The 12,090-nt window shown below is 44.7% G+C and overlaps 1 protein-coding gene across 1 annotated transcript in view; it reads left to right on the top strand.

The window, feature by feature from the left end:
• Positions 1 to 1,683: 1,683 nt before the first annotated feature.
• The window catches only part of pkd1a (polycystic kidney disease 1a), a 229,998-nt gene continuing 219,591 nt past the window's right edge, over positions 1,684 to 12,090 (top strand). The window contains exon 1 of the mRNA XM_078240701.1: positions 1,684 to 1,984. Coding sequence (XP_078096827.1) covers positions 1,719 to 1,984 — 266 coding nt within the window. The 5' untranslated portion in view covers positions 1,684 to 1,718. The remainder of the gene's footprint in view (positions 1,985 to 12,090) is intronic.

Genomic DNA, 12,090 nt, shown 5'->3' with positions numbered 1-12,090 from the left:
GAGTACAGGAAGGAGATAGAGAATCTGGTGAAATGGTGCGATGACAATAATCTCTCCCTCAATGTCAGTAAAACGAAGGAGATAGTCATCGACTTCAGGAAATGTGGTGGAGGACATGCCCCTGTCTACTGCAATGGTGATGAAGTGGAGATGATCGCGAGCTTCAAGTTTCTAGTTGTTCAGATCACCAACAATCAGTCCTGGTCCCTCCACGTCGACGCTATAGTAACAAAACCCACCAATGCCTCTACTTTCTCAGAAGATTTGAAAATACAGCCCAATCCATCACACAAACCAGCCTCCCATCCATTGACTCCATATATACTTCCATTGCCTCAGAAAAGCAGCCAGCATAATTAAGGACCCCATGCACCCAGCCATACTGTCTTCCACCTTCTTCTGTCAGGAAAAAAATACACTGAATACACTGATTCAAGAACAGCTTCTTCTCTGCTGACGCTTGAATGGACCTACGTTATATTAAGCTGGATAAAAGCAAATTTCTGTGGATGCTGGAATCTGAAACCAAAAGAGAAAAGGCTGGAAAATCTCGGCAGGTCTGGCAGTATCTGTAAGGAGAGAAAAAAGCTTACGTTTCGAGTCCAGATGACCCTGTGTCAAAGCTGATCTTTCTCTACACACTAGCTATGACTGTAACACTACATTCTTAAGGTTTATTTATTAGTGTCACAAGTAGGCTTACATTAACACTGCAATGAAATTACTGTGAAAATCCCCCAGTCACCACACTCTCTCGCCTGTTCAGGCACACTGAGGGAGAATTTAGTATGGCCAATGCACCTAACCAGCACATCCTTTGGACTGTGGGAGGAAACCAGAGCACCCAGAGGAAACCCAGGCAGACAAAGTGCAAACTCCACCCAGACATTGACCCAAGTCAGGAATCGAACCCGAATTCCTAGCACTGTGAGGCAGCAGTGCTGGCCACTGTGCCACTGTGTCGCCCATTCTACACCCTCTCCCTTCCTTCTCCCCTATGTACTCTATGAACGGTATGTTTTGTCTGTATACTTTTCACTGTATCCCAATTCAATAATAAATCAATCCAATTCAATATTTAACCACCTTTTCTAACCCTCCCCCTCCAAACGGCAAGATGTGCTGTTGGTTTTTTTTTTCCTGCAATATGCTGGCAAGTACTGCAAAATAACACTAGCTACAAAATACCCATTTCCTCCCCAGGATAACCTGGTGTTGGGAGACTTCTTACTCTCCTCGGGATTATAAGACAAGTCAGTTAGCTTCCCCTGTGTCGGGGGACCCGAACTCTTTCTTTGACATCCACAGTTTTACTGGTCAGCACACCCTAGTGTCTGGACACCGTATCGCCTTCTTAAACAACAGAGAGGGGAAGAAGGAAAGAAAGAAACGGGAATCTGTGCGAGAGAAGGAAGTTCACACGCAATAGGAGATCGGTGGAGGAGGAAGAAGTTAAGGGACGTTCCCCTGGGGGGGGGGGGGGGGAGCGGGGGGCAGGAGGAGGGAGTTGAGCGCTCTGCTCTGTCTGAGCTGTTAACATTTTAGGGGGTGGGTTGGGGTGGGGGGAGGGAGAGGGGGGCATTATTTGGAAGGAGAGCTGTGTGTGTGTGCATGAGAGAGAGAGAGAGGGGTGTGTGTGTGGATGGGGGGGTGAGGGTTTGTTGCCGGCCAGGACAGAGTGTCAGGGAGATCCGGCGGCGATGTAATGCCGGAGAGCTATGCCTTATAGCAATGGTCTTACAGCAGCACAGAAACATGGCGCCGCAGCCCCCAAGAAGTTTGGAGTTTGTAGCCCGGTCTGTCTGTGCCTCCTCTCCCTCCTCCTGGGCCTGGAAGCGGCGGCAGGGCAGCCGGATTGCTCACCCTGTCCCCCGAACTGTCGCTGCCCGCGGTGGGATCCCTCCTCCTGTACAGTTAACTGCTCCAAAGCTGGACTACAGCAGCCACCAGGAACGATGGAGCTGCCTCCCAACACTACTGTACTGTGAGTAACTGTGCATTCTTATCGGAGATGGATGGTGTGCATGTCTTTTATTGTGTCATCTGCAATGCAACGTTCATTTTCTCTCAAAAGCACACCTTATTCACAAAAGTGCATGCCATTACAGTTGGAAACTGACATGACAATAACAACCGTTCAATTTCTTTCATCTACGTTACACTCTTGGGCGTCTTGCTGTGTTTATAATTACAGACTTATGTTTAATATATATATTCAGAGTCAAACGTATAGCCCCCCTGGGTGGGGAGTGCGGTACCCAAACCCCAAGCCCCTCTTGTTGCATTTATAATTACTTATGTTTACAATTTATATTTAGGGTCAAACATGCAGCCCCCCTGGGAAGGGGGAGGGTGGTGTACCCAGGTTCCCAAGCCCCTCTGTTTACAGTGGCCGGATTTAAAAATACATGAGTTCTTTTAAATTAACCCCAATCATTAAACTTACTCCTGCGAGGGATGCAACTATTGAAAAGTAGCCTAACCCAGACACCATGTGGAGATGGGTTTGTCCTGAATTCCCCCCTCAGCGCGGAGAACCTTAATATCTTAAAGTTTAATATCTTAAAAGTTCGAAAAGTCAGCTCTTTTCTCTCCTTACAGATGCTGCCAGATCTGCTGAGGTTTTTCCAGCATTTTCTCTTTTGGTTTAAGATTCCAGCATCCGCAGTATTTTGATTTGATTTGATTTATTTATTTGCTTTTTATCCAGTGTTTTAACTTTAATATCTTTTCCGGGAGAGAAATAAGGATATTTGGAACAAGCACCCGACTCCCAAAGATGGGCAGCAATGTTAACAGTTGCTAATGGCTTTCCAGTTGTTTAAGCGAACCAGGAGTGTGGTTCAACTCTGCGAGCGGTTGAAGAATGTGCAATGTGTGACGCTTGCCAAAGCTGTGTGTAGTTAGTTGGTGATTTTTACAGTTGTTAACCGGCCGCCCGAAACTCCAGCAACTGTTTTTCAGGGAGGGAATTAGGGGGACAGCACTTAAATTTCAAGAAAGATATTTTCCCCCTTTCTTTCTCTCTTAAAAGGTGTGTGCGTGTGTGTGGTTGGCGGGGGGAGACTTCATCCAGGCACAACCAATTTGGGAAAATAAGTGTCATATTCCGCTTTCCTGTGTTGGAACTGGAATGTCTAAACGTAATGTGGAAGGAACTCGGAACTGTCAAAAACAGATTTAAATGTCTTACAGGCAAGCCTCCGTCCTAACCCAGATCCCAACTCCTCAATTGTCTTTGATTGGAACCCTGTGCTGTCCTGGTAGTGCGGTTTGTCGCCTGTATATTCTCCACTTGGGCAGAAATCTTGCACTAGAACATCCCAGCTCAGTCAATCATTTTTATTTTGTAAATTATTACCTCGTGTTGTGGCTGCTGTTTGGGATAAGATTTGCATAATATTTCAATGATTAGATGATTCCTCATAGCCTGATCTGCTTAATTTCATTACTTCCTGTGAGGAATCTTTGAAGAAATTAAAACATCTGCATTATTATTGGCAAAATCTCGAGGGGGGGGGGGAATTGGGCTGAGCAACAAAATTGTTTAACAAGTTTTTAAAAATGTCATGCAAGCAGTAGGATTTCAGTGTACTCTTGGCAAGGTGAAGCTCTGGAATGTGTCCTCCAAGTAATAGATTCTCTCCTTTTCCAAACTTGGGTTGCGGCTAGCGAGCTGTATTTGGGCAGTAGAACCTTGGGAAAAAGTATTGGTTACAAGTCTGATACTGGCAATGATTGGCAGGGGTGCAATTTGAGGTGCTTTATTAAGTGATGCATTGCCTGGCATTGAAGTGGTTTGGCTCAAAAATGACTTTGCCTCATTTTCCTGTTTTCCAAATACATGAAATTAGATAGAGTGGCAACAGTGGCAGAATTATCATAGAATCATAGAAGTGCTCTGGTTTCCTCCCACAGTTCAAAGATGTGCAGATTAGGTGCATTGGCCATGCTAAATTCTCCCTCTGTGTACCCGAACAGGCGCTGGAGTGTGGCAACGAGGGGATTTTCACAGTAACTTCATTGCAGTGTGAATGTAAGCCTGCTAGCGACTAATAAATAAACTTTAAAAAAATCCCTAGTGTAAAGGAGGCCATTCAACACATTGAGTCTGCACTGACTCAATGATCTCACCTAGACCCTATCCCCATAACTCCACATATTTACTCTGCTAGGCCCCCTGACTCTGAGGGGCAACTTAGAACAGCGGCACAGTGTTTAGCCCTGCTGCCTCACAGCGCCTGTGACCAAGGTTCGACTCCCAGCTTGGGTCACTGTCTGTGCAGAGTCTACACATTCTCCCCATGTTTGCGTGGGTTTCCTCTGGGTGCTCTATTTCCTCCCACAGTCCGAAAGATGTGCATTGTCCATACTAAATTCTCCCTCAGTGTACCGGAACAGGCGCTGGAGTATGGCAGCTGGGGGATTTTCACAATAACTTCGTTGCAGTATTAATGTAAGCCTACTTGTGATACTAATAAATAAAAAATGAAATAAATAACATACACATCTTTGGACTGTGGGAGAAAACTGGACACGGGGAGAATGTGCAAATTCCACACAAACAGGCACCCAAGGCTGGAATTGAACCTGGGTCCCTGGCGCTCTGACGCAGCAGTGCTAACCACTGTGCCACCATGCCGCCCAAAATGTTTACTTTTTTCAAAATTGAGAATTGCCAAGGATTTATTCTATTCCACACAATACATTTCCTCCAGTTGTTAATGGAAAAGCTCACTACGAAAAAATACAAATATTACTTTGAAGATTTTAGATTGATATTGTACAACAACAAATCGACTGAATGTGCGAAGGTCACTAGAGCCTCAGGTAATATTAAAGTTTATTTAATCTACATGGTTAATGTTTGTACTCCTTCTTGTCCCCAATTTCCTGCACTCCATCACTGGTAACTGCACCTTCAGCCACCAAGAAACTAAGCTCATGAATCCCTTCTGTTAACCTTTCTGACTCACCATCCCACTTTCCGCCTTTAAGTCAGTCCTTAAAACCTACCCCTTTGACTGATTTTGGGTGACCTTAATTCAGTTTGATTCATTATTGTCACATGTATTGGGATACAGTGGAAAGTATTGTTTCTTGCACGCTAAACAGACAAAACATACCGTTCACAGTGTACATGGGGGAGAAGGAAAGGAGAGGGGACAGAATATAGTGCTGCAGTTACAGGTAGGGTGAAAAAAAAGATCAACTTAATACCTGATAGGTCCATTCAAAAGTCTGATGGCAGCAGGGAAGAAGCTGTTCTTGAGTCGGTTGTTACGCGACCTCAGACTTTTGTATCTTTTTCGCGACAGAAGAAGGTGAAAGAGAGAATGTCTGGGGTGCGTGGGGTCCTGGATTATGTCGGCTGCTTTTCCGAGGCAGCGGGAAGTGTAGAAGGCGTCAACGGATGGGAGGTTGGTTTGCGTGAAGGACTAGGCTTCGTTCACAACCTTTTGTAGTTTCTTGATCAGAGTAGGAGCCATACCAAGCTGTGACATAACCAGAAAGAATGCTTTCTGTAAAAGTTAGTGAGAGTCGTAATGGACATGCCGAATTTCCTTAGCCTTCTGAGAAAGTAGAGATGTTGGTGGGCTTTCTTAACTATAGCTTTGGCATGGAGAGACCAGGACAGGTTGTTGCTGATCTGAACACCTAGAAACCTGAAGCTCTCAACCATCTCCACTTCATCACCGTTGATGTAGACAGGGGCATGTCCTCCACTACGTTTCCTGAAGTTGATGACTATCTCCTTTCTTTTACTGACATTGAGGGAGAGATTATTGCCGTCGCACCAGTTCACCAGATTCTTTGTCTCATTCCTGTACTCTGTCTCGTCATTGTTTGAGATTCGACCCACTACGGTCATCAGCAAACTTAAAGATGGAGTTGGAGCGGAAGTTGGCCACGCAGTCATAATTGTATAAGGATTATAGTAAGTGTATAAGGAGTACATTATATCTAGAGGCCACAGAGGATTTATTTTGTAGTGGTCAGTGTTTTCAATTTGTAAGTATCTGGTTCGAATGTTATATTTATTTTCAGACCTACATTTATCTATCTCCTTTGTTTTACTGACATTGAGGGAGAGGTTATTGTCATCGCACCATTTCACTAGGTTCTATGTTCTATGGGCGGCACGGTAGCACAGTGGTTAGCACTGCTGCTTCACAGCTCCAGGGTCCCGGGTTCGATTCCCGGCTCGGGTCACTGTCTGTGTGGAGTTTGCACATTCTCCTCGTGTCTGCGTGGGTTTCCTCCGGGTGCTCTGGTTTCCTCCCACAGTCCAAAGATGTGCGGGTTAGGTTGATTGGCCAGGTTAAAAATTGCCCCTTAGAGTCCTGAGATGCGTAGGTTAGAGGGATTAGCGGGTAAAATATGTGGGGGTAGGGCCTGGGTGGGATTGTGGTCGGTGCAGACTCGATGGGCCGAATGGCCTCCTTCTGCACTGTTGGGATTCTATGGGCGGCACGGTAGCACAGTGGTTAGCACTGCTGCTTCACAGCTCCAGGGACCTGGGTTCGATTCCCGGCTTGGGTCACTGTCTGTGTGGAGTTTGCACATTCTCCTCATGTCTGCGTGGGTTTCCTCCCACGGTCCAAAGATGTGTGGGTTAGGTTGATTGGCCATGCTAAAATTGCCCCTTAGTGTCCTGGGATGCGTGGATTAGTGGGTAAAATATGTAGGGATATGGGGGTAGGGCCTGGGTGGGATTGTGGTCGGTGCATACTCGATGGGCTGAATGGCCTCTTTCTGTACTGTAGGGTTTCTATGATTTCTTTCTATGATTTCTATATCTCCTTATGTGACTCAGTGTCAGTTTATATACAGTACAATATAAATGCAAGATATTGTGTTGCTCCCATCCTGTTGAGATCACTTTAGCTTTGGATAAAATGCCTCACCATCGCAATTGTTCTGATGGCTGGAACAGTCGTTGGGCCATATGGCAGGATGAGGGGTATGGAAGGACGATGGAAGCCCTCACACCAACCATGGTCCATGAGAAGAACAGAGGGCAATGCAGGGGGTAAATCCCCTGTGGTTATGAATTTGTGAAAGGACCCAGCTACTGCGCAATACAATTTGGCATTTTGCAAACACGCAAGTATTTAGAATACTGAAAGAGTTAAAAATATATTCTTCAATTCACACAGGTGAGGGGGAAGAATAATAGTATCTGGGTGCATTGATGAAGTTTTCAATTGCTTTGTTCTTGAACGCAACCAAGAGGGGAGTTGAGGAGAAACTTTTTCAGCCAGAGGGTGGTGGAAGTCTGGAACTCACTGCCTGAAAGGGTGGCTTAGTGAGAAACTCTTGTAACATTTAAGAAGTATATAGATATGCACTTTCACTGCCATAACTTCCAGGGCTATGGGCCTATGCAGGAAAATGGGATTTGTGTAGTCAGATCTTTGTTGACTGACATGGCCATGATGGGCCGAATGGCCTCACTCTGCACTGTAAAGAATTATGAATCTGTGAAAAACTGTGATGACACACACAGATCTCAGCGCAATGAGGGACCCTTGTATAGAGTGAAAGTTCACCACAAGTCTCCACACAATCTCAATTCAAATTGCTCTGTTTTGTTCTGTCAACCAGTGGTTAAATCACAAAAGTGTGTTAATCTCGAACAATAGAACAAAGTGCTGGCAGCAACATCAAAATAGATGTTTGAGGAGGGAGGTGCAAATTATGGCAAACTGAAGTCTTGATGAAAACTTTCTTTTGAACCGTAGCTTGTAGGTGCTGTGACTTGGAGCGACCCATGAAATTCGCATTGTTGACTCCTCAATGCTGTGGCTGGCTTAAGTGCATACATGTGCAAGCAGTCATAGACAGATAGCTGCTCAGTGGTACCCAACAACACATATCACTGAGCCACCAAATACAGGGGAAACCTCATGGGCTTTGATGTGTTATGATAATGAATCACACCAGACATTATATAACTTGTAGACCTGAGAAGACAGAATGCCCTCTTATAATCATTGATTATGTGTTTTGTAATGGCTATTTCTAAAAACTGTATTATTTACACAGAGAATAACAGATAGAAACAATGTTGTAGATTCCAATAGATTCTCAGCAACCTTCAGTGTTATTTGGTTATTGGCAAGCTTTGCTTTTCAGGGCCATTTGTAATAATCAGAAGATGGACATGCAATGGAAAATGGCTAATTGGTTCATTAAGTTAATTCCGTCTTCCAGAGTCTATATATAATCTACATTATAGTGTCTCTAATCCATCCATTTAGTCTTCTGCAGTAGTGTTTAGTGTAATACTCCATGATCTCGGATGTGAAATAAGCATTGTCAGAACAGAAACTAAAGCAAGACTGGTCACTGCTCCTGTCCTCCCAGAAAGCTTATTTATTTATTAGTGTCACAAGTAGGCTTCCATTAACACTGCAATGAAGTTACTGTGAAAATCTCCTTGTTGCCGCACTCCGGGTAGACTGAGGGAGAATTTAGCATGGCCCAATGCACCTAACCAGCACGTATTTCGGACTGTGGGAGGAAACTGGAGCACTCGGAGAAAACCCACGCAGACACGGGGAGAATGTGCAGACTCCGCACAGCCAGTGACCCAAGCCGGCAATCGAACCCGGGTCCTTGGCACTGTGAGGTAGCAGTGGGCGGCATGGTAGCACAGTGGTTAGCACTGCTGCCTCACAGCGCCAGGGACCCGTGTTCGATTCCCGACTTGGGTCACTGTCTGCGTGGAGTTTGCACGTTCTCCCCGTGTCTACGTGGATTTCCTCCGGGTGCTCCGGTTTCCTCCCACAGTCTGAAAGACATGCTGGTTAGGTACATTGACCCGAACAGGCGCCGGAGTGTGGCAACTAGGGGAATTTCACAGTAACTTCATTGCAGCATTAATGTAAGCCTTACTTGTGACTAATAAATAAACTTTAAGAACTTTAACCAGTGTGAGCCTACTTATATACATCTCTAGTTTGTATTACCTACCTGGTTCAATCCAGCCAATTTGCTATTCATTTTTGAAAGTCTCACATATGGAACTTTACCAAAAACCTTCCAAAAATGAAATATGTTAGATATGTTATGTTGAATATGTTATGTTCTCCTGAATGTTCTGCCAGTAATTGATTTACCATCTGAAAGAAGTCCAGTAGTTTATGTGTCCAGATCCAATGCTTCAAAATTGGTTGATGTCCTATTACAGTAATGCTCTAAACAAGATCAGGACAATTACAAAGCTCCAAGGAGCTACTGAGCTCCAAAGATTATAATGGAGGGATGAATAAAATGCATTAATTGAGTTAATTTCTTTCTTTGAACTCTTAGAGAGAAATGTGTGTTCTTTTAAGTGAGGTACACTAGAAATGCCCACTGGGCTCGGAGGGGTTAGATACAAAGTTTTCCCTCTTCTGATACCTGACCAGTGACCTTCTGGAACCATACCATGGCATTTTTGAAATAAATCATTCCTCGATGTGAGTGTTGCTGGCAGGACAGGCATTTATGTTTCATGTCTAATTGCTTTTGAGAAGGTGGTGGTGAGTCGCCTTTTTGAACTGCTGCAGTCCATGTTGTGCAGATACACCCACTGTGCTGCCACGGGGGGGAATTCCAGGTTTTTGACTCAGCGACAGTGAAGGAATGTTGGTACAGTTCCAAGTCAGGATGATGTGTGACTTGGAGAACAACTTGAGGTGGTGCTCCAAAGCAACTATTGTTGTTCGAGGTTGCAGAGATTGCAGGTTTGGAAGGTGGCATTGAAGGAGCCTCGGTGAATTGCTACAGAGCATCTTGTAGATGGTACACAATACAGACATTGAGCATCAGTGGTGGAGGGGGTGAATGTTTAAGGTGACTGATGGGGTGCCCATTGAGTGGGCTGCTGTGTCCTGAATGCTGTTGAGCTGTTGAAGGTGCAGTCATCCAGGCAAGTGATGAGTCTTCAACCACACTCTTGTCTATGGTGGACAAGCTCTGGAGAATCAGGGGCTTCAAGGCAGGAGGGGAAATAATTTTATTTTTTGTCACTAACGGCACTCCTCCCACCCTACCCAGTTTGAAATATCTTTGCCAGTTTGCATTATTACACCGCATTTTTTTGACTCAGAGGCAAGTTTAACCCTGGCATTGTTCCACTCCAATCAGACACCCGGTGATACACAGATAGTGAGCAATGAGTTACTCAACCAATTTGTCTCTGTTTCTCACATAAGCCAAGTATACAGTCAGAGAGATATGTATGTTAACCTGCTGTATTGAAGAAACTGGACATAAGGTAATGTAACCCTAATATTCTTTTAAAAATATGTTTGCGGCAAGTATAGAAATACAGCACATTGGCAGTTACTCAGAGGCAATCCTCACCCTCTAGTCAAGGGGAGATCAGAGAGTGAATCATTCAAATTGGAATAAAGGAAAGGTGTCTTTGAATTTTACGAAAGGTTTGGCATTGATGTGGATGTTGTCAATTAACACAATTTTGAGATACTGTTACATCAGTCCAAGTGTTCCGAGCACGGTAGCACAGTGGGCGGCACGGTAGCACAGTGGTTAGCACTGCTGCTTCACAGCTCCAGGGACCTGGGTTCGAATCCCGGCTCGGGTCGCTGTCTGTGTGGAGTTTGCACATTCTCCACGTGTCTGCGTGGGTTTCCTCCGGGTGCTCCGGTTTCCTCCCACAGTCCAAAGATGTGCGGGCTAGGTTGATTGGCCATTCTAAATTGCCCCTTAGTGTCCCGGGATGCATAGGTTAGAGGGGTTAGTGGGTAAATATGTAGGGATATGTGGATAGGGCCTGGGTGGGATTGTGGTTGGTGCAGACTTGATGGGCCGAATGGCCTATTTCTGCACTGGAGGATTCTATGATTCACATTGACAGTACTGATGGTGTTGTTGCAGTTATACCCTTGTAGAGGTCTAAGTATCCCATCGTCCTCTGGATGGATGGACTTTGGAATGGAGGAGGATAATACAACCATACGTTATAGGAGCAAAAATAGACCATACGTCCCTCGATCTTGTTCTGCCATTCATTAGGATCGTGGCTGATCTGCTTGTGTTTCTAATTCCACAATCCCACCCACCCCCTGATAATCTTTGATCCTCTTGCCTAACAAGAATCTATCTACCTCTGCTTTAAAAATATTCAATGACTCCACCTCCACCGCCTTCTGAGGCAGAGAATTCCAAAGTCGGACAACCCTATGAGAGAAAAGAAAATCTCATCTCTGAAAGGTCCTAAAAGGGTGACCCCTAACTTTAAAATGGTGCCCCCTAGTTCTGGAGTCACCCTCAAGAGGAAACATCATTTCCACATTCATTTTGTCAAGACTATATTTCTTACCAAGCTCCCCCTCACTCTTCTAAACTCCAGCTGGTCCAACCTTTCCTCATATGACAACCCACTCATTCCAGGTATCAAGCCAGTAAACTGTCTCTGAACTGCCTTCAATGCATTGACATCCTTCGTTAAATAAGAAGACCAAAACTGCACACAGTATTCAAAACGTGGTCTCATCAATGCCCTGTATAAATGAAGCAGAATATTCTTACTTTTATGTTTAATTCCTCTCGTAATAAAGGATAACATTCTGTTAGCCTTCTGAATTGCTTGTGCCTGCTTACTGACCCTTTGTGACCCATGCACTAGAAGACCTAGATCCCTCTGCACCTTGGCATTCTGCACTCATTCTCTGTGTAAGTAACACTCTGCTTTTCTTTTCTTCCTGCCAACGTGAACAACTTCACATTTTCCCACATTATACTCCATCTGCCAGAGTTTTGCCCACTCACTCAACCCATCTATATCCACCTACAAACTCCTCATGTCCTCCTCACAACATATTTTCCTACCTATCTTTGTGTTATCTGCAAATGTAGCTACCATACTTTCACACCCCTTATTTAAGTCATTGATATAAATTGTAAAAAGTTGAGACCCTGTAGGACTCAAGGAAAGGACCATTTTATGCATACTCTCTGTCTTCTGCCAGTTAATCTTCTATCCATGCTGATATCTTATCCCCTACACTGTGAGCTTATATTTTTCGCCATAACCTTTGATGTGGCTCCTTGTCAGATGCCTTCTGGAAATCCAAG

The sequence above is a fragment of the Mustelus asterias genome, chromosome 23 (genome assembly GCF_964213995.1).
Source record: "Mustelus asterias chromosome 23, sMusAst1.hap1.1, whole genome shotgun sequence".
NCBI classification, from domain to species: Eukaryota; Metazoa; Chordata; class Chondrichthyes; order Carcharhiniformes; family Triakidae; genus Mustelus; species Mustelus asterias.
This window is presented reverse-complemented; position numbering and strand designations above follow the sequence as displayed.